General features: G+C 39.3%; 1 protein-coding gene and 2 long non-coding RNA genes across 3 annotated transcripts in view; 2 read left to right on the top strand and 1 right to left on the bottom strand.

Annotated features, from left to right (window-relative positions):
• The first annotated feature begins 3,402 nt into the window (after positions 1 to 3,402).
• Positions 3,403 to 3,933, top strand: LOC117055241. The gene is made up of 2 exons (XR_004427589.1): positions 3,403 to 3,443; positions 3,826 to 3,933. It is a non-coding gene; the product is annotated as an uncharacterized LOC117055241 (long non-coding RNA).
• Positions 3,934 to 6,950: 3,017 nt separating this feature from the next.
• The window catches only part of DMXL1 (Dmx like 1), a 69,583-nt gene continuing 52,972 nt past the window's right edge, over positions 6,951 to 23,561 (bottom strand). The window contains 15 exon segments of the mRNA XM_033164138.1: positions 6,951 to 9,083; positions 9,447 to 9,664; positions 10,213 to 10,265; positions 10,870 to 10,961; positions 12,035 to 12,129; positions 12,587 to 12,676; positions 12,679 to 12,711; positions 12,961 to 13,021; positions 16,417 to 16,558; positions 17,755 to 17,876; positions 18,615 to 18,701; positions 19,585 to 19,647; positions 20,109 to 20,226; positions 21,529 to 21,730; positions 23,243 to 23,328. Of these exon segments, the coding sequence (XP_033020029.1) occupies positions 8,859 to 9,083; positions 9,447 to 9,664; positions 10,213 to 10,265; positions 10,870 to 10,961; positions 12,035 to 12,129; positions 12,587 to 12,676; positions 12,679 to 12,711; positions 12,961 to 13,021; positions 16,417 to 16,558; positions 17,755 to 17,876; positions 18,615 to 18,701; positions 19,585 to 19,647; positions 20,109 to 20,226; positions 21,529 to 21,730; positions 23,243 to 23,328 (1,687 nt within the window). The 3' untranslated portion in view covers positions 6,951 to 8,858.
• LOC117054908 lies at positions 10,879 to 16,236 on the top strand. Its single transcript, XR_004427552.1, has 3 exons — positions 10,879 to 10,983; positions 13,753 to 13,807; positions 16,199 to 16,236. It is a non-coding gene; the product is annotated as an uncharacterized LOC117054908 (long non-coding RNA).

Here is a 23,561-nt window from a genome sequence, read left to right as displayed (position 1 = left end):
AAGGTCAGGCCTTTACCTTTACTGAAGGGCAGTGGCGTAGGGAGCCACTTTGCCGCCCAGGGTGGCAAACGTGGGGGCACCCCCTTGGGGGCGGGGTGCCGCTCCCTAGCATGAGTGCACCCTGCCGTCACGGCGCGTGTGCAGCATCCCAATAGGACTGCGCATATGCGGACATGCGCATGTCCACCCAAGATGGAGGGTGTGAGCGGCTGGCACCCCTTCCAACCGTGCGGCGTCGCGGCAACTTTTAAGGCTGCAGCGCGTGAACAGCAGCACTGTGCTGCTGTTCACGCGCTGCAGCCTTAAAAGTTGCCGCGACGCACACACCCTGGCTTTGGAGGCGCCGATTGCGGGGGCCCGCCCTGAGTGTCACCCCCCCGGGCGGCCTGCCCCCCACGCCCCCCTCACTCCGCCCCTGCTGAGGGGTGTCTCAATGTGTACATGCCATCTATTTAAAGTGCATGACTCCTCCCAAATATTATTGGGAAGTGTAGTTTAAGGATGCTGGGAATGTAAATTAAAGTTCCCAAGGTTCAAAAAGGTGTACCAGACTGCCTCCTATGTGGTCTGAAATATGCTACAACATTTTGCTGCAGTTCCCACTCGTGTATGCATAATACATACCCCCCCCCAACACACACAAACACAATAACAAAAAATCAACAATATCCAGCGAGGCATAAAACCTAAACATATTAAATAACGACACCCAATTTAAAATCACAACCTTATTTCTGTAGATAGTGTGGTGAGAGATACAGTTTAGGTTCAGGTTTACAGGTATGTGCTATTTTTCTTCAATAACTAAATTTCAATAATTTTTTTATGCCATAAGGATATGGTCCATATTTATTTATTTGTTAACAATTTCCACTATTTTGCTATAGGGATCCTGGCAGCACCCATCTCAAAATTTCCTTTTGGCAAAATGTATTCATGGTGTATGCCCTCATATTTAGTAGGGATAACTGGGGAGAAATTTGAATATGTGTTTTAATAATCTTTCATATTTCCTGAATAACTTCATTCCAGAATAAAGCAACCTGTAGGAATCCCTGTCACCATTCATCCTACAGTTTGGTGATGTATTGGAAGTAATATTTGGAAGTGCACAATATTTATAAAGAGGTAGTGGGGCTTTGGGTTTGGTTTGGTTTGTCATGAAAGGAATCTTGAAGGAGCTTGAAACAACAACAAAAAGTTGTTGGTATCTCTTTAGCATTTATATAGCAATGTAGGAAGTAGGCTAAACCTAGACCTGCTGTATTATATGGTCCCAGATAATTTGCCATTATTGTAGCTTCAGCTCCCCATCTGTTAAAGGGGGAAAGCAACACAGAATCCTAGAATTAGCATTGGAAGTGACCCTAAGGGTCATATTGTCTTCAGTATACCATTTCAGACTGTAATGAGGCTGAGCACGAGTAAAAATCTGGGTTTTAGCTCTTTAAATAAACCACACACTTTTTCTACCAAAACATACAAAATACTATACAGAAGTTTAAAAAACTGTAAAAGGCTCAAGTTTAAATGCTATTTTTCAGCTCAAGTTTAAATGCTATTTTTCATAGTAAACGGAAACATTGAAATTTCTGGCTTTTAGGAGCTTAATACCCTGGCTCTCCTTTTCTTGCAACGACAGATTCCCTTATTAATCAGCTGCACTTCCAATTTAAAACCCCCCTCCCTTTAGATCCACAGTCTTCACCTATTTAGGAAAGCCTAAAAAGACCTACCTAATCCTGAGAGAGAAAAGAGACGACTCATTTTCTGTCTGAAAAATGCAGTTTTAAATTGCTGTTACAGGCGTCACGTCTCCTGTTTGTCTTGCTTTCTAATTTTGCAATGTTGCAACACTTATCTCACAAACTTCCTACTAGTACACAGTAATTAAAAGCATATTAGTCTGCTTCAGGTGCAAAGCTTCTGCCAGTCCCAGAGTTCATAAGTCTGAAGCAGAAGCAGTCTTCCTGGCTGGCATAGGAGACAAAATAAAAATCCAAATGTTTTATATATGTGGCACAATCAAAGCTCAAGTAGAGTATTAAACATTGGTCATAGGACCTGTTTGGAGAAAGATACTTATTTTCCTCCTCCTCCTCACCTGAGAAACTCACTTTGTGCTTCCTCCACTTTGCTCTCATAGTGTTTAAAATACAAATTTGAAGATGGATACAATAATCACTTGAAGGGGGGGTCAGTACAAAGGATCCTTGGCCCTAACATCCATATGCTGGGCATAGACACCTCTATAGGTCAGGGTGGAGAACCTGTGGCCATTCAGATGTTGGATTACAACATCGGCTCAGTATACCTGAAGGAGCGTCTCCACTCCCATCATTCAGCCCAGACACTGAGGTCCAGCTCTGAGGGCCTTCTGGCAGTTCCTTCATTGCAAAAACTAAGGTTACCGGGAACCAGGCAGAGGGCCTTCTCAGTAGTGGCACCCGCCCTGTGGAATGCCGTCCCATCAGATGTCAAGGAAATTAACAACCATCTGATTTTTAGAAGACATCTGAAGGCAGCCCTGTTTAGGGAAGTTTTAAATGTTTGATGTTTTACTGTGTTTTTAATATCCTGTTGGAAGCTGCCCAGAGTGGCTGGGGAGGTCTGGCCAGATGGGTGGGGTATAAGTAGTAATTATTATTATTATTATTATTATTATTATTATTATATTATTATTATTATTATTATAGCTAAGATTCCTGGCCATTGGCTGTGCTGGCTGGATCTGTAGCGAGTCCAACAAGATCTAGATGGCCACAGGTTCTCCATCCTAGCTCTATACTGAGAGAGCTCAAGACCCAAATATGCCATTTAACTTGCATCAAACAGTGATTCCCAGTGTGAAGGAAACTAGTGGTTTGGAGGGGAGGGGGTTAATAGCTTTTCCTTTCCTTCTATACATGCATTTATTTACGTAGTACTTTTTTCTGTATAATTCTAAGCACCATATCATGGGTTCCCTGGTGGTCTTCCATCTGGGCACCTCAGCAGACCTGACAAGTGTCCCTATTTTCCAGGAACAGCCCGATTTACAGAAGCCATTGTGACACCTCCCTCTACTGGCTCACTGGTCTCCAAAGTGCTAAAAGGCCTGGTGAGTTCCTATGGTTGGATCATTTCGTATTCGTTACAGAAAGAAGATAGACATGTAAGTAGGATTTCTCTCAGGATCTTCATTCTATGATGATAGAGAATTCCTCTTGAGCTTTGAAGTGTGAATGCCAAAATCAGTTTAGGGATGTAGATCAGGATTGTACTAACTGTGGGTCCCATTTCTCACATTTTTCTTTTTCTTTTCTAGGCTTTCAAAGCTGAGAAAAGGGTTTTCCCGGTTGGGGAGGAGAAGTAAGATTTCGCCTCTCCCTGAGACCTCCACCTCACCCACAACCTCCCCCTCCGCCTTCCCGTCTGGATCCTTCTTTCAGAGGACAAAAAAGGTAAAACGCTTCAGCATATAGATGTTGCTTCCAGAGTAATATTACAGTCATACCTCTGGTTGCGTTCGCTGCAGGTTGTGTTCATCCCAGGATACGAATGTGCCGAACCCGGAAGTACTGGAATGGGTTACTTCCGGGTTTGGCACTTTGTGCATGCGCAGAAGTGCTGGATCGCACTGCACACATGCACAGATTCTGTACCTCAGGTTGTGCTCTTTTCATGTTGCAAACGGGCCTCCAGAACGGATCCCGTTCCCAACCAGAGGTACCACTGTATTCTCTAAGTAAGGTTTCTGAGGAAAGGTCTCTCTGTAACTGTCTGAGGCCTATTTCGAAGTTCAGAAAATAAACATATCCCATGTGGCTCTTTGTTTCCCTGTAGGCTCTGCAGACCTCCTGCCAGCCAGAACTGAAAACCCCAGGAAAACATGAAGGCAATGTCTCTTTCCAAGGATATGTACAGGGTATATAAGAAAGTCCCTAAAACAGTTATAATTGCTAGCCTTCTCTTCTTTTCCATTTAGATGACATAATGTCTGAAGACCTGGAGGGTTCAGGACTATCCATATACAGAATAGGGCTAAGTAACTGCTGCAAGTAACACCTAAGTCAAAAGCTGCTGTTCAGCTTAGAAACACAACTTGTCTTGATCAGCGCCAACTGCTACATCAGGGTGGGGAACCAGCCATAGTTCCCAATTGGGCCTCAAATCCTCAATTTCCCTCAAATCCTGTGACCCACACTGACGTCATATGTGATGTTAGGTGTAGGGCAGGCAGAGACTGGGCAGGATCAGCTGCAAAACCAAGTTCCTTATGGAAAGTTTGTGCAGCGAAACCCTGTGGAAAGTACCACCCATCAGCTGACTTCAACCCTGCTGCATCGGTGGCATAACTGAGTTTCTCATGGGAAATTTGACTGCACAGCCACTCCATACAGAAAGCAGCTCTGTTCAGCATAGGGATTGCAAAGCCCCTTGCACTGCACAGACACACCAAAACAGCATGCAAAACTCATGTTCCATGATGCTGTCTCATACATAGGCATGCCCCTTCTCTGGATCCAAGCCTTGATGTTTCATGTTTGATATTGCTAGATTCCCAACTTCCCATCAGCCTCAGCTAGGTGTGGGCCAATTTCCAATGGTCATAGGGGGAGTTTTAGCTGAAACCTACAGGCTACATACAGCTTGCTCCATACAGGACAGCAGGGCTTTTGTTCAGCCAGAACTCATTGTAACCCATTTCCGACACCTCTCAGGTGGGCGGAATTGCCATTATAAGACAAGGGAGGCGTTCATGGCGAGTTCTGACACCTCTTTTTCTAGACTATGCATGATTGCATTCTAAATTAGCTCAGTAGCTGAAGAAACCACCAGCAAGCACCTCTTGAAACAGCACCAAGAAAGGGTCTAGTTACCTCCAAGCACTCCTTGGTGCCCAGAGAAGATGCACTAAGAAGGTGCCCAGATAAGCACAGGTTACAGATGTCAAGTTTCCTCACTCCCATCACAGCTCTCCTGACTGCTGATGGAAGTAGGTAGCGTACTTCCCTATACCAGTATACTCTTCAGAAAAAAAGTATTTCAGTTACTGTTGGAATTGCTGCCTTTACAACAGCAGTGATTAATTTGGAAAAACACATAATATTCAGCAGCAAATGTGTATTTGCTTCCATAGTGTCATGTGACGTGGAACTTGGATCTTATATAAAGCTGTGGGTGTTTGTGCCATGTACATATGTAACCTTTTTGTGTACTTGTAAAATATTTTAGTATATAAAGCAGCCCTTAGCCACAGGCGCATGGGGAATAATGGAAAATGAAGTAAACAAAGAACCTTCTGCACTTCATAGTATTTTGTAGTACCAGTCATACAGGAGATTTTGCCCAATAATTCTGCTATCCTACATTGTGTTGAGACGAATGAACACGCATAGATAGGAAGTGCCATTACACATATGTGAAGAAAAATCTGGTTTACATCATACACACAGGGTATATATTTTAAGGCAGCATGGCTTTTAATGAATTTTAACTTGACAATGGAGGTTTTAACTTTTCTTGGTATTTAATGTTTTCTGTTACTGTGCCAGTTCATCGATTTTTGTTCTTTCTTTTTTTGTAAAGTGCCTTGTTAGAGCCAAACGATGGCATAAAATGTTTTAATAAATACTCTATACAGTGGTACCTCTGGTTGTGAACGGGATCCGTTCCAGAGGCCTGTTCGCAACATGAGCAGAGTGCAACCTGAAGCGCCGTGTCTGCACATGTGTTCGGCGCTTCTGTGATTCCGGTACTTCCGGGTTCGGCGCATTTGTATCCCGTGACGAACGTAACCCGCAGTGAACACAACCAGAGGTATGACTGTATAGTATTCACATTAATGAGGACAAGGACTTTTGCAACAGGGCTTCCTGCCTCCCAATGTCGTCCCCCCCCCAAGTGGCCTACAGGGGTCAGGAGAACCCCATAGCAGCATGTGTTGGGAGGAAAGGGTGGATCGTGGTGTCTAGCAACCTGAAATGTTTGCACTGACAAGTGTTGCATCAGAAGAGCATGACACTGAATTTCTTCCTCTGCTATCAGTCTGATGTGTTAACCACTCTTGGTACAAATTCATGATCACATAAGAAATCTATATTTCAGCAACAAATTGATTAGAAGGGTGGGAAAAAGTGCACACCTTACCAATCTTCAACATCATACCATGGTTTCCCCAGTTTGTGAATGAGTCAGATTGAGCACTGAACTAAGGATACCAAAAGGTGAGTAGAATGATACATCTTAAACAAACTGTTACACCCGATTTCAAGGAATTATGGTTTATTTAAGCTACGGTTTTATATCCCGGGCATTTGAAACAAACCACAATTCCTTGAGTTCAGATGTAAGAGGGAACAGCGGTTAGTTTCAAAATCGGAAGTTGCATTCTTCAACCTCTTCACTAGGAGCACAAAGAAGAATGGTGGGGGGGAATATATTAAATTGGGGACAGACATAACATTATCCTTAAAATGACCTTCATGCTAAGGAAAGTGTCTTCATAAAAAGTTCATAGCAACTATGGCATTTTCGAACAATGAGTGCCTACATGACTTTTTATTCAGGCATTACGGGTGGGTACTAAATACATGACTATTACAAAATGTAAGTTATTAGCTGAAGAGTATTTTTCATGAACACACTCATTCACCCATTTTCCTTGTAGAAGTGCAGAACAGTACACAATATTGGAATATTGGCATACTTAAAGTGCAACTTGTCAAAGGGTTTACTAAAAAATAATAGTACTTCTCAAAATATAAATTTCCATCTTAAATTTATTATTTTATTTTTTTTAAAGTCTGAACTGCTGGTACCCTGAACTGTAAATTTTCAGTATGCTTGGCTGCCTTTGTGATTCAAATATAAAACTCAGAAACTGAAAAATTAGGGTTTGCCTCTTTTAACGTTGAAATCATTTCCCCATATTTGTCTTTTGAATTAAAATGTGAAGGGTGACAGTGTTTAAAGAGGAAATGCTTTAATACATACATGAAATATAATCGTCACAGCACTCAAACTCATGATCTGCTCCAAAATAGTTGCGCAGGTATTCTGTCCAACATAAGCATAACTTTCCAGAACCCTAGCATGTATCATCCTCGTTGATGACTTTATAGAAGCCCCACAAGGGACATAGGTCACTCTTCAGGCCACTCCAAGCACTTATTTGCTGGTGCTCCTTCCTTCATAAGCAGGGTATTGAAAGGCATGCCTTCCAGTCATTTGACTGCTTCATGGCACATGATAGAGCTATTGTCACCAAGTCACCCCATGGCCTGATCATTGTGTCTTAAAACATCAATTGATTCACAGGAATTTCAGAGGAAAAATTATTAAAATTCAATGTATCAAACAACTGTGCTAGTTCTTTGAAATGCCGCTGTGCATTTCTTCTCTACAATAGTAGCATATATGTTATTGCACAAATTTAAATGTAGGCTAAGTGCTTAGAAACCACCCCTCTGCTCCTTGCACAGAAATCTGCAAAAAATGACATTTAAAATCATATAAAATGTTACAAAATATTAAAATTAAAATGTTAAAAGTATGTGTCCTGAGAATATTACAAAATTCATTATACAAGCCCTTCATTTTTGTTTTATTTACAGCATCCATTCCCATTTTTTTTACAATTAGCATTGTATTGACACTGTTCCCACCCCCAATATTATAGCAAAAATATTATTTGCATTTGAGTGACATCTCTTATCTAGTTTACATACTTTTCTTTTCTACACTTCTAAAATGAAAGAGTAACCCAGAATAGTTGTTTTAGCACATAGAAAACGTTGAAGGCTTTGTGCATTTCTATATTTTGGTCAAAACAGTTAGTGTGTACACTTTTTACATTTTGGCAAAAGAAAAGTGAAAATCTTACTTCAATATACATTGATTTCCCCCATTATAAATCTATAGTATATTTCATACCCCGCATTAGTCATTTTCTTTTGCAGTATTTTCTAAATTTGCTTCAGAAAGGCAGTTACAATGTAAACACTATGATCTAAGTGCTGGGGAGAAAACAGCATCTTTGGGCTAAATGAAAACAAATTCACCAGAAAGAGTAAATAGCATTATTTGTCTATTTCCTGAAACACTCAGCGTTTTACAAAAGAACAATTCGCATCCAGTATCCTATGCAGCACATTCCTATGGTTCATTTCATCAACACTAAAGGTTCATGTATTAATTTTTTTAAATATAATTCTTAAACAGTTTTATGAGAGAGTAATCACATATTTGCATATTTTTAAACAGGGCTTCGATAAAAATATATTCTGTATGTCTCTTGGTTTAAGGAAAAGACTGCCATCCTGATAGCAGCCGTTCAAGCATGGAAAGTTCTAACACAAAGTCTATCCAATTCTTACTCTGTATACAGAGTTCAAATTGCAACAATGATCAACTTGGATTCCAGGGATTAGGTAGCAGCGGTAGCTCAACTCTCAAGAGGTGCTTATTTTAGACAAGTACAACCCATACTCATAGCTAGCTAGGAGGAGGAATTTGGCAACAGATAGTTGTATTTATCAGGCTAACATCATAAGGCTTCCTTATGGTATGGGTCTTTAGAGAAGAATAAATGAAAAAAGACCACGTTCACCTACAAATTAAAAACACAGCAACATACATAAAAAACCTCAGCAACATACATATTTTAAACATTTACTGAATGATCTAATATGGTTTAGGCAAAACCAGAAGCAACTTATTAAATCTTTAAGGCATCAGTGCATCGAGGACTGAAGCTCCAAGAAATAAATATAAACATCGAAAAATGTCATTGTGGTGTTATCTGTACAATCGTCAACATACTTTACATACAATTGTTACCCACTTATAAAATATTTTTCAGTATTAACACCATACTAGAGCATGAATTTCACATCACTTTTCAATACTTCACTGAGTGAGCTAAATCGATCTGGCAAGATTCTCATCTTCACTGTCCCATCAGCTCCACATGAAAATATGTGATTTGCTGGTCCTGTCTCAATCTGCATGACACCTGTCCCAAGATTTCTGAAAATAGACTGTCGAGAATGTTCATTGATGAAAGTGTGAAGAAGACCAAAGTTAGATAGGCTCCATACCTAAAAACACAAAAATATTTCAATATGTGGGTTGGTTGGTTTTTGCTATTGCAAGGACAATACTGTTTGTTTAATCCATTACTTCATCAATACTGTAACTTTGTTTTTTTTAATATATATTATTTTATGGTTTGTACTGCAAGCCTACTTCAACTTCTATAAAGATAAGGCAGGGTATAAATATTTTAATAAAAATGAATTTATAGTTAAGGCAATACTAAATAGTCTCAGGTCTAAGGTAAAAGCAGAGGAGAACAAACATTAAAGTCCTACTCAATATAATTCTTAGGCAATGCTCTAATGAATGTGTAATAAATTTATATTTATCAAAGTCTAACAAAATGGAATTTTACAATGTGTTACCTTTATGTTTCCTTCAGCAGATCCTGTGACAAAATATTCTTCTGTAGGATCCACAGCAATTGCTTTAATTGGAGAATCATGACTCTGGAAAAATTGTCGTTGTTGCTTCTGCCGAAGATCTATTAGACAGGTATAGCCTTTTCTGCCACCTGATATTAATAGCTGGTGTTTGGGGGCATATGCTAAGACAGTTGCTCCAGTATCATGACAAGTAAAGGCTAAAATCCAAATCAATAAAATTGAATAATACTGTATTAGTATTTTATTCGCAGTCTTGTATAAAGCTCTGTGTAACAATAGCGCACATGAACTACAATATTAAACCTAGGTTTTAAAGTGCCAAACTCATGTCCAAAGAAAGTAAAATGTTGCTGATTCTCCTGTTGGCTCTCATGCACATGTTCATAGGATGCAGAAAGTTCCCCTCCCTAAGCAAATGACTATGAGGAACCACTTAAATCAAGAAATTTGTCTTCTATTCATAATGCACGTATTCAACAAGATATTGCCAATAATCTCTAGCACAAGTTCCAGTAATCTATTGGTCAGTTGATTGCGTGTTAAATGAATAGTGTTTTGTGAGGCTAAGACTGTAATAAGACAAGGAACAAGAATGTAAATCTAGACCACAGTATTTGTTTTCCAGAAGCATGATAAAGAATGTAGCAAACTTTAAGGGAAACATAACAATTATCTGAAATATAAAAGCTCTAACTACATATAAATCTGTAGTTTTAAGTTGTTTGTATATATGCGTTAAACTTACCATGCACTAAGCTACTAGAATGTGCAACCAGAGTATCCCACAGACAAATATTTCTAAAAAAAGAGAGAAAGAAAAAAATAAGTGATTTTTTTTTATTGCACTTGCTGGTGCCCTCCCTTTTTATACACATCAAATAGTGTTTGTGTGTATGTGTGTCTACTTCACTATATCATGATAATGCTTCCTGCATTGGATAAAATGGACTGCCTATCTGCAGCCCCTGACAGATTGCCTCTGAGGGAATTACGCTGCTGCAATAATAATTAAGTTCTACTCTGAGTAGACCCACTGAAATGCATGGCTATAATTTCAATTCACTAATTTTAATGGGTCTGCTCTGTTTGATGGTTTTATGCTTATGGAAATCATTTGTGCATGGCAGGATAATTCATTTTTGCCAATTCTTTCCTACCTACTGTAGTTTCCTGTGCACTCCGAAAAGCTGGTCTCAAGGACTGGAGGGCTCTAAGTAGTGTGAAATATAGGGTTGAGGACTGCAGGAGGTTGGTGGAACTGGTGAAATTCAGGTGTCCCGCCTTGTGCGAGTGGAAGCACTTTCCCCCTACTGCAAGCCACCACTGGCATAGCTCAACATAAAAAGTACTTTTTTCAATTGAACTCAGTTTACCACTGTGATCTTGGAACAAGTTTCAGTACCTGTTGTCAGTAGACTGCCCAGCTGTGGCTATCAAAGATGAAGAGCTGATGAAAACGAAGTCACTGGCTGTTTTGTTATGGCACTGCCATGTCTGGAAATTGTAACGGGCATTAGTAAGTAAAGGTTGGAAATAAAATTAATATATAATTTGATCTTATAAACAGCAACATGTATGATATTGTCTAAGGGCTTTCCATAGTCATAATAACAACTTGAATTTGGCCCAGTAACAAATCCTCAGCCAGTATGGCAGGAGTGTTACATGCTGATTCACATCTGTCAGCAACCATGCAGCATGCATCATAGAATCCTAGAGTTGGAAGAGACCACAAGGGCCATCCAGTCCAACCCCCTGCCAAGCAGGAAACACCATCAAAGCATTCCTGACAGATGGCTGTCAAGCCTCCGCTTAAAGACCTCCAAAGAAGGAGACTCCACCACACTCCTTGGCAGCAAATTCCACTGTCGAACAGCTCCTACTGTCAGGAAGTTCTTCCTAATGTTTAGGTGGAATCTTCTTACTTGTAGTTTGAATCCATTGCCCCGTGTCAGCTTCTCTGGAGCAGCAGAAAACAATCTTTCTCCCTCCTCCATATGACATCCTTTTATATATTTGAACATGGCTATCATATCACCCCTTAACCTTCTCTTCTGACCTAACTGTAGTTTCTGGGTTAAGTGCAAGGGAACTGTAACATTAATAGTGCATTGCATTAATCCCACCTTGAAGCCCCAATGCCACAACTATTGCGGTCAAGCTCTCCCAGTCCAGGAATAGTCACATCTATCATACCAGCCAAAGCTGGTAAGGTGTTTTTTTGTTTCGTTTTGCTTTTACTTCTTTTCATTGAACAGAAGGTCCCTAAAACCATATCATAAAATACTTTTAGAAAGTCCTCCTGTTTCAGAAGTGGTTTCCCATTTGGCTTGTGGGCTGCTGTTAAGAGAAGAAGAACGAGCACAAAACCTGCAATTTTTCAACCAAGTATATTTAACAATAGATGTTTAATGTCTTACAACTATTTACTTCAAAGTATGTGTGCAAAGCATAGGAGGAAACCACAGTCAAGAATATAAGCAGCTTATAACAATTAAAATACAGCTTTTCAGTGTCATGGTGCTATCAAACAAAAGCAAGTTGGGGGGGGGGCTTTTTAGGCTCACCAAATATGGTTTGGGTGTGCTTCCATTAAGTAGAGACGTTTTCCAGTTTGTTTGATACAGACTTATAAACCCATCACCATCAACGATCCCAAACTGGGGGGAAAAACAACATTAAGACTATAACACTATATGCAGTTCCAACATATATGTTTGTGTTTGTGTGTTTATATATTGGCCCATCCATTTAAACTTATTGTATCCTAAACATTTAAACCCGTGGTTCCCAATGTTGGGCACCCCCCCCCCATGGGGGGGCCATTTGATTTATAAGGGAGGCAATTTGAGAATGAGGTATTAACAGTGAAAGGCCTTTTAGGCTCCCTCCACGAGAATAGGAGTTTACTTTTTGAATAATAAGAATTATATGTCGTGCGGGAGGGGGGGTCAGGATTTTACAGATTATTAGGTGGGCCATGGCCCAAAAAAGGTTGGGAAGTACTGATTTTAACTTATTGTATCCTAAGCTACTGGAAGGAGCAACCAGAGCATTTCATAGAAACACATTGCCTTCCCCCCCTTTAAATCTCTATGAGATGCAAAAGGGACGCTACCTATTGCCTTGATAATTGAATCTCATCCGTGTAATCCTGGAGTTGCCACCAGACCGGAAACATGTAATTTGTTGAGAATGGCCCCACTCAACATTCTCACACTGCCATCCTGGGCACCTGTCAAATCTGGAATAAAAAATAATCCACAAAGCTTCAACACTTCTTTAAAACTAAGGTATAGTTAAAATGGCCAAAAATAGATTCAATCCTGAATTAAGAATTATAACTGCCTACAAGTATGCTGTTTTCTCTCTCCATCTTTTTAAACAAGGGGCTCTTTTCCTTGCTGGATATTTTCAAACATTTTTTTCCATATACTGTATAATAAATTGGACTATTGCAAACATCAAAATGGCCTAGAAATATTAAACTTACAGTAAGGTAGTGTTGGGTGGGAAGCCATTCTTCGAACATTATTGATAGCCTTCTTGATCATCTGTTAGATGTGCAAAAATAAATAGGTAAGCTGCAAAATTGACCAGAAGCCTTTTAAAAGTAATTAGTGATGTAAAATGCAGACGCTACCAAGTTTGTTTACCTTCATGAATTTGGGGCTGAAACATGGATGCAAGTCAATGAAAGCTACATAATTCCCTCAGCATTAGTGCACACTGATATCAACAGAACTTAACCCCTGAGTGGGGGAGCTTGTTCCACAGGACTAAGGGTCCCAACAGAGACACTCTAGGCTGCATTCTTACCTCTTTTCTTGCCAATTCCTTTCTGATTCCATTAAAATTATTGGAATATCCTGTATATTGTAAGGTAAGTAAGACAGAGGTAGAAGCAGAAGCATGTAAGAGAGAGGCAAACAAACTTTTACAGAAGTTACTAGGAATGAAGAACACGTTTTGCATTTAATCAATCACAGAAAAGTTAGTTGTGAATTATTTGCATTAACTGGAAAATTATGTGTCTAAGTAGCCTTCGGTTAAAGAGCATGTATTACAGTAGGTAGTAATGTAACAGCTATGTGGCACATTCATAAAGTCTAATTTTTAAAGAGTCTCCTAAAAACTCCTGCAGCTTCTCATTCACACTTACATTTGTCTCCCCTGCCCCCATTACTTTTTACATATGCTTCTTCCTCCATTTCTTATCCCCATCTTCTCTACTCCAAGTTTATTTTTTTTAATATTAACCTTTTATCTCTTTATTTTCCATCAGTACCCACTTTGGCTCTTTGCCCCTCAGAAAGAGGGAGGAGAAGCATTCTGATTTGGTAAATGATTAGCAGGGAGGATAGCAGAACTGGAGTGTGGGAGTGGGATTTGGAAGGGCCAGAAGATGCAGCAGCAGCAAGCCCAAATGTTTCCTTCTCCCTCAGTTCATCCATTCCCTCCTCCTTTTCTCATATTTGGCTGGGCACTCTGTCCTCCTCCCCCTCCTCCCCCCCTCTCTTTGTCTGTCTGTCTTTTGCTCCTTTCCACTTTGCGTGGTGCATCTCACTCTCCAACCCCCTCTTGACTTCTGTGTGTGCTTATGCACTCACGGGCATGTGAGCAGCTACTGTACTGGGAATGGTGTCAGTCCACGAAAAGGCTACGAAGCCCACTGGTGGTCCCTTGCCCACAGTTTGAGAAAAAATGTAGAGCAAAAACAGAGTTTAAATTATGTCAAAAGGCAGACACATTAAGGAAAGTGTTTCATCTGCCAATGTCATTTGAAAGAGGCATTCTTCCATAGCTAGCAGTGCCCATTTCTAGGTAAAGATTAGGTAACACAAAACATGTACACATCCAGCTTTGCTAAATACCGCACACTTGCTTTGGTCTTCCTAGTGTAACAGCTGAGGGAGTACTCAAAATTCCTTCTATGTGGATGTGTAAATTGCGCCAATACTTTAGCATGGGCAAGATGCCCAAGTTCTCCCTTTGGATGTTACATAAAAACTAAAAAATTGAACTGAGAATTCAACCTTGCAGCAAAAGAAGATATATGGTAATCACAATACATAGGATCACAGGCCTTGCTACTGTCTGAGCAATTACTATCTTCCTGCAGTATCACTGGGCTCAGATTACACATGCCTCAGAGATTATTTGAGATCTTAGTGTAATCCATTTTACTTTTGCTTTATTTTCTCTACTTTCTGCAAAGGCAAAAATGACTGAGCATGGATACAAAAATCAAAACCAAAGATACATATAGAACCCTTTCAAGCATTTATTTTAAGTAACTAGTTCCAATATTTATAAACTGAAGCTAATCCCTGCTAATTGCATCAAGTTTTATTTATTTTGCTTGTGTTTGGCAACTTTAACTCACATAACTGCAGATAAACCTGCCATTTTTCATCCATCAGGAAATAAAGGGCATGAATGAGATTTGTAAATATATCCAGTGCTCAATATCTTCTGGGCTAATATACACATAATGGCTCATGCATGTCTCTTTAAAAAGAATCATCAACTAAAGAGTGTAATAAAGAGGTTAAATACAAAAACAGTGAGCTTCCCTAATGTAATAGCAAGCAGCTTGCACAGCCTCAGATTCCTACTAGCAGAGCTGATGTGAGAACTCAGAACTGGTGAGGATTTAAAATGTTGGAGAGTAAAAGTAAGAGAGATGTTTTCAGAAGTGTTCTCTTTTGAGGAAAGTGTCAGAAAAGTTGGACCAGAACTAAAACTTCAGAATCGCTTTAGAGACAGCATGAAAAGGTAACCAAAGCTAAGGAAGAAGAGGTCCCTAAGAGGTTGGGGGAATCTAAGGGGATGTTGATGGAGTCAACAGTGGACTAAGTACATTGGACCAAGTGAAAACACAGATGGAGAAAGAATCCTGAAGAAAACACAAACAGAAATGCACAACTGAGGACTCTCTAAGTGACTCTCAGTTCAGCACTCCCACCCCACAGTAAGCGCACAAAATACTTGCCCCTATTGTAAGAGTTTTGTAAGGGGTACAATTAGATGGTGGCATGTAAAGCATTTTGAAAGCTCTAAAAGGTACTATATCAATGTTGTTTTGTAATGAATTATTCTGCTTAAAGGAAACTGGGCTAGGCAGTAAATAAAACTAGCTGGGAGTAACAGTGACTGTAGTAACAAAAGGGACAATTTTACAAGACACAGCTTTTCTATCATTGTAACACCAAGATGGGAAGATCCACAGCTAGTAAATTCTCCCAAGTGCAAAGGTCATATCAAGAGCCAGACATGGAGATCAGTGAACTCAAACAACAACAAAAAAGGACAGCTCAATCATGTGTAAAATAGAAATAAATGGCCAGGGAAGGAAGGCAAGGAAGTAACCCTAGGCTGAACTTGGATCTCTCTCGACGTTTATCCTTTGCACAGCATAAGAAACTTCTGAATAATGGGCATCAGTACCAGGCTCTACCTTTGCCTCCCTTCTCCATCTCTGCCCTTTGAAAGGAACCGATGGCAAAAGAGGCAAGCTGAGGAAACTTAGTATTAGCATGGTACCTTTGGGAATGTTCAAAATGCTTCATGAATTTGTGTCACATTTTCAACCACCATATATGGACAGATTAGTTTTATAATTTCTATGCTACAATTAGGGATTGAGAATTCAACCAGCAACTTCTTAACTGATATATCATGTTCTTAGACAATGTACTATTACTAAACTTTGCTGTTGTTTCCAACAGCATTTGGATTGTCTGCACTGAAGAAAACTGTTATATGTATGGATTCACACTAACAGAAGTGCTGAGAGTTTCTTAAGTAATTATTGTTTTAATCTTTAATAGCATTAGAAGTGTATATATTCTGAATATGATTTATAACACCTAATAAAACTTAAATATTCAATATTAATTGTGCAATAGTGTGTAATTCGAGGCTTATTCTATTGCAGGTGACTCACCACAGCAGCACCTCTGCCAGTCTGGGTACTACCAAGCCAAGGCATGTTGATTGGAGTGCCAGGATTGCTGTGAGTATAAGGAGTAGTTCCCTGAATGTTTCCCAAGTCATCACGAGCGTGGATAACCAAGAAATCATCAGCTCTATAAAGGAAAATGTTCTAATGAGAATTTTATGTCACAAGAAACGGCAGTTCAGCCAATCTGCATCTACAAAGTATAATGCAACATCAATAATTTAGGCTACCATAAAATGGTAAGAAGGGTCTGTGTCAGGCATTGGGGAATCAGCTTTCTCCCCCCCCCCCCCGGTGGTAGATAAGAAGATCAAACAAAAGGAACGCCTTACCAATTAGAATATTTAATAATCACAGCAAGAGAACAAAGAGCACATCTAGAAATGGTGGTGCTCCCAATTAAAGATCACACACCCCTCCATCCCTATTAATCTACATCATTCCTACGTCTTGTAATCTGAGCTTGTACCCTGTGCGCTTTCTGTTCTGAGACTTTCTGAGCTCTCTGTGTCTTTGGGGAAGGGGGGGGGGGGTTGAATGCTGCCCAGAGACTGTGAATCTGTTAACTCTCTTCTAGTGTTTCTTCTACTAGCTGTTCCCCATCCATTATTTTCCAGCTCTTGACTTCTGAACTATGCTCTTCTGCAAACCACTGTTCCAAATCTATACTGTCCTCCTGCTCCTAGGAAGATGCAGGAGCAGGGGGAGAGGGTGGCTTCCACCGTTCCTTCTGAGTGCAGCCGTCCTCAGCATGGTCCCTGACAGTCTGCTGTGTCTGGCCAATGGTCCATCTAGTCCAGCATCCTGCTAACATAATGCCACCCAGTTGCCTGCTTATACTTGGCTCTTTGAATTCAGAATTAAGGTGAGCATATAAACACTTCAGTGTCTGGGTCAAAGCAGACCAGTCTTTTGAGACACCAGGGCAGCTAAGCCAACAGCTGCCAAGGGGAAAAAATGATTGCTTTTGTCAACACAGGTAGACTGTAAAACCACAGCAAATAAGGGTAACAGAATGGCGGTGCTAACATTGGGGAAAAGGTGATATGGGAACTGAAGCAAACAGAGAGGGGGAAAACCCAAGGCTGAGGAGATGAAGAAAATCAGGAAGGAGATCCAATAACACTCTTAGATAAATGTTTTAATAACTTTTAAAAAACTAGTTGGATTAAGAAATTAGCAATGTATCATTATAAGGTATTATTATTATTATTATTATTAATAATTTCATTTCTATACCGCTTTATATTTTTAAGAAAAAAATAAATTCATGTACAGAAGACAATGTCAGGAGATATAGCCAACAAATGAAAAAATATATACCCTTTAGCTTCCACTTCTACAGCATCATCAACCCAAGTGTAGATCTGTGTAGCAAGAATTCCAGAAACATCTAGTTCTTGAACATCATGACTTGAGGCTATTGCAATACAATTCCTGTTGGCCTACAATATACAAGTGTAAGGGGAAAATAATAAGCACAGGACACCACTGGTTAACAATACATTTAATTCGACTACTGCCTGTTCACTAATGAATACAAAAGCCCCATGGAAGCGTGAAGTTATGAGTGTGACAGGGTGTTTAAATGAATCCGCATTGGCAGAGTTCCACATAGCTTCATTATCATTTGGGTCCCCAACCACACCAAACAGCTACTCTTCTTTGGGTGGAAAGTGCAGAAGGTTAAAAACATAATATCCATGCTATGGTCAGGTGCATATGGTCCAGCAAGCTTGTTTCCAAAATTGACCAGCCAGCTGCCCCAGGAAAACCATTATGAGGGTATGACTGAAATAGCTATCTCCTGTCTGCTATCAGTTTTTCAGTTAGTATTATTGCATTTCAAAGGCTCAACTGCATGAAAATCTGCCCATATATATGACTTTTCATTTTTGTTGTACCCACACAGTTCCATTGCAACCATCTATTTTATGTTGGTAGTACTGTAGACCAAAGTTTCTAGAACAGCAGAATTACTGCAACAGAGATCACTGTGCCTTTTGTGCATGCAGAACACAACATAATATTTACTGTAGGAGAAATAAAAATGGTGTTATTACCTCTAGCTAAGGTCTGACTATTTTCTTTAAATATTACAATAGCTCTTCCTTCTTGTGAGCCTGAACTACAACATTCCAAAATATTCATTTTTTTTAAAAGCACCCCATTTGTGTGCATACCTTGTTGACAGCAAAAGCAGTGATAATGTCAGACTCTTTATGGATAATTCTAGCTTTATTTCCAGGGTAGCCCATATCAGTCTCTATCTGTATATAAAAGGGAAACAAAGAGAGAGGGAGTCACACACATACCCTTTTTTAATCAGTAATATTTCTATCTTTCTAGCTCATGCTGAAATATAAAAGCTAAATATTAATCAGAAAGAGATCTGTGCTACTTGAAAGCATGTTACTTTCATTAGTTCTAGATAGTCCAGTAAAAAGGTAAATTGTTATAAAAAATTAAAACACATTTTAAAAGGTGTATCAACTTTGCATCCTATCTACCTTATAACCATTTATCGTCACATCACTGTTATATTTAATGCATAAATAGCCAGAAAACTAGAGAAAGAAAAGCAATTTCTCATAAAGATGAACCATGTCTACCTATGAAATATTTAAAATTGACTCAGTATCTACCATTTAATAGCCTGGAACCAGTCACTAATAATGTGAAATTTGTCAAGAGCAGCAAAAACCATATGAACAATTCTACAAGTCACGAAGGTTTATAAAGTGAAACCTTCTGTTTTTGTATGTTAGGCCTCTGTTACCAAGCACAGAAATACCAGTATACACATTTACCTATGCACTTGTCTGACACATTAGTCAATTAGAAGTATCTATGAAGGTTTTACAGCTTGCTGGTCTAGCCTTCAAAGATAATTACAATTAAAGTCTGCACAATTTATCACATACAAATAAAACTAATCCACAAATCTGCAAGACTTGACACAGTTGACTCTGGGGAAAAAACTCATACAAAAGAGACCAGACAATTGCTGGTATTAGTCCACTTTGTATCTTCCCAATCAATACCAATGAACCACATAATGTGTTACACAGTTAAAACACATACACACAAACAAACATTTTGAATGTAGGCTATAGTTTTCCCATATTACCATTTATTTTATTTCACATATACCTTATTGATTCCAGGCTCTTCCACTGAAGTACTTTTGATATGGTCATTTTGGTCTTCTAATGACTACACCAGAAAAGAATAAATCACATGACAAAAGACAAGATGAGACTAACATGCAACTATGAGGCAAGGTTAACAATTACATAGTAATTTTATGAATATGCAACAACATTTAACTTAGTGGAACAAAATTGTGGAATGCTGCAATAAACTTCTTTAAGTACATTCTCAGAAGTACATAAAAAGAGTTCTAAAGGGAAATTGGACAAACTATAATAAATGTATTTATACCAAACAAATAATACACTCATTATACTGTTCTCCAGCCAGTGAACTTTACTGCTTACACATTAAGCATATGCAACCTTTGTATTTGAGGAATGTGGTGCCTTGGAAACTAAAACAAACTTGGATGGGGGTTGGGGGGGAAGAGACCCTTTGAGTTAAAAAATTTGAGGAACGCTGGCTTAAGAAAAGCCAAGTTAACGGTATTAAATTTCTGTATAAAAACATACAATACATACCTCATTCAAGCACCTTTTCTTTGAAAATATGTTTCTGATGAAGGTTTCCTGGACCATTTCTTGTTTAACGAGGTATTGCCAAAGTCTCTTCACAGATAGTGCATTATTACTTTTAGACCTAAAAAATTAGAGAAACATGTTTTTAAGCATGCCACAGTTTCAGAAGCTTTTTCTGTAAGCCCAGTTTAGTCCCACTACCATTGTAAAACTGGCAGAGAATCCAGATTTGCTCATTGCTCAAATCAAGCAGGCAGGACGCAGGTGACCGCCAAAGAGAATCATTTTTTGCCAGCATGAAATTAATAATCATATTAACCTATTCATATGGAGCCAAAGAACTAATCCCTCAGGTTTGTTTTGTTTCAAGGAAGCTAGGTTTGAAATTAAGATGACCCAGTCTGCGCAAGGAGTGCAGATGTCATCTGGAAAAGCAGCAGAGTGTCTTAGCAAATTTTGATGAAGCACAACCAAGGCAACAGAAAGAAGAAGAAAATTATAAGTAATAGTGTAAAAGATAAAATAGAAGAAACTCGATAAATAAAAATAAGGTGGGTAAAGAAGCTCTCTTATTTCCATAAAAGTCCTTATGTTTCCTTGCACATTAAGGTGAGACTTCCTCCAGAAAACAGCAAAAGGTATTTCATTTGATTTACTTAAAGGTAAAGGGACCCCTGACCATTAGGACCAGTCGCGGACGACTCTGGGGTGTGGCACTCATCTTGCTTTACTGGCCAAGGGAGCCGGTGTACAGCTTCCAGGTCATGTGGCCAGTATGACTAAGCCGCTTCTGGTGAACCAGAGCAGCTCACGGAAATGCCGTTTACCTTCCCACTGGAGTGGTACCTATTTATCTACTTGCACTTTGACATGCTTTCGAACTGCTAGGTTGGCAGGAGCTGGGACTGAGCAATGGAGCTCACCCCGTCCGGGGATTCGAAGCGCTGACCTTCTGATCGGCGAGCCCTAGGCTCCGTGGTTAGACCACAGCGACTTATTTGTTTGTATATGTAGTGTTCGGTTTTGGAGGACTGACGGAAAGACACAACAATATATAACTTAAAGCAGCAGAGGGGGTCAGAGTAAAAGTCAGATTTGCCACCAGCTACAGTCCACTCCAACTCCCATGTTTATCTGCATGATTCATGTTTGCAAACTTGTCGTTTCTTTGCCTTTCCACTTTTAAATATACAATTTTAAGTGTACATTAAAATACAATCTACACGTGCGCACACACAAAATTAGTGAATTGTCCTTAAGTACTATCTGCAGGGGAAACTTGCTTTGAGGTAACACATCCACGCTATGCTGACGTACGCTTACAACACTTTTTAGAATGTATTGCCGATATGGAAACGTGAATGACAACCAGTTTACAGAGCATGAAAAGTACAAAAACGACAGAGCCACTGTGCACACTTACTTAAAGGGGCTGTTTGTTGGCTCTAGCAAGGCTTTGTGGCGAAGTAGTGCAGGGCCTGAAGAGGATGCATCTTGAGAAGTATGAACAGAAATGAAGTTTTCTGGTGGGCCGCCATGCATCTCAAGTCGCCTAAGAAGAACTTGCTCCCAGCGTTGAAGTATCTTTAGTACTGCATGACACAGTGGGGAGCTAACGGGAAGCTCTAAAACAAGAACAAGTTTTCCCTTAACTGCAATATATTGAGGAACTTTACACTCTATTTTCTGCTACAGTACTGCTGTCACATCAATAGCAGATTTTACTCTATGGGTGGAGGCTGCACATTTTCCTGTCAAGATGCACACAAGCGAGACAACCAGAAAGTAAAAACAAAATCGAAGGAGACATAAATTTACATGCTAAATTTGGGCAAGGGCAGTTATATATTCTAATGAACTGTAGGAGTAGCTGTCAAAGCAAAGTTGGAGATGGCAAACTGGATACAAAATGAGAAATAACAGTTCTTTAGCCCAACCCTAAAATCCTTTATATATGTTGTTCGTGTATGTATAAATATTTTTTAGTTACATTTGATCCTGCCTTTCCTCAAAAGAGCTCAAGATGACATACACACCTTTTTTATCTCTGTGAAATAGATAGTGACTGGCCCAAGGTAAGCTAATAAACTTCATGAATAAATGTACATTTGTATCTTCCCAATCCTAGTCTGGCACTCTCAACTAGTACACCACACCAACACCCTGGTATTAATGAAGTTTAGTTCCTCAAAATTATCCTTAATATGACTGCATCTGAAAATTATTTTCAAGGTTTAACACAAAACAGACCCTTTTCACAGTTACATAGATTTTGGCTGTTAGCTGGCCATATGTGCTTTTTATAAAGGCAGTATAAAAATATTACTGCTAGAACATGACTTGGTATGTAACTTAAAATATATGTTTGTTCAACAGGAGCTCAGGTTTAGCCACACTTAATATTTTAGCTGGCTGTTGTACTGGAGGATGTAAAGAAACAGCCTCTCTAAGAAGCTCTGTAAAGGGAGGCACCTCTTCTCAGCTTTAGCACCTGTGGCTCATGATGATATTCTTGCAAAACGTTTACCCTTAAAACTCCTGTCACTCAGTCCCTTTTGAATATTCACTCACAAAGTTCAAGAGGGATCATTACTTCAGCATCCGGACCTTACATTAGCTTCTGATCCACATATTTCAAGAAGGAAAAAGAGAAGGCTAATTTTCTCAGTCCTTAAACAACCCCATCCCACAATGTCTTTCAGGAAAACAAGTTTGCCTTTTACACCAACTAATATTCAACTAGGCTTGTAACTGCAAGCAAGGACTAAAAAACATTAGCAGTATTATGACAACTGACAGAATCAAATATGTATAGATGGAAAATTTAGATATGGACATGCATGAATGAATTATAAATATAATGGAACCATGGAGAGGATAGAGGGAAGTCAAGGGATTGGAGAAATCCCACATTGTGATATTGTATTGATGTTTATTTTATATTGTTTGTTCTGAATAAAACCAATAATTTTTTTTTAAGTAACTGCAAGCAAGGATGTACACTACATATAACAGTTATTTTTTAATAATCAAGAGCTGTATAAATTTTATGAATAAAAATAAGTAAAATGGGTTAATTAAGGAATATGAGGGAATTATATATAAACAAATCCAAAAACTCTCTAAGACAGACTTACCTGAAAGATCATGCCCAGCCATAGGGTAGAAAGTCTTCAAATTCTGGAGGACAAGCTGAACCATAGCCAACCGCATCAGAGACCAACTAAACAGAATATACAAACAAGTATACACGAGCTGTGAAAATATATTACTGGTTTCCCTTTCCTTTTTATTATTAACTAAGGGGTGTTTCTCTGCTTGCTCCACACACCAACTCCCTTCTCCCTGCCTCAGTCGTCTTCCCCAGTGTTTTCCTCCTCAGGACCTCAAAATTTCCCCCACCTGCTTCCATATTCCTCCCCAAGACTACAATGTGCTCTTCCTTCCTCAGCTTCC

The sequence above is a fragment of the Lacerta agilis genome, chromosome 11, assembly GCF_009819535.1.
Source record: "Lacerta agilis isolate rLacAgi1 chromosome 11, rLacAgi1.pri, whole genome shotgun sequence".
Lineage (NCBI taxonomy): Eukaryota > Metazoa > Chordata > Lepidosauria > Squamata > Lacertidae > Lacerta > Lacerta agilis.
This window is presented reverse-complemented; position numbering and strand designations above follow the sequence as displayed.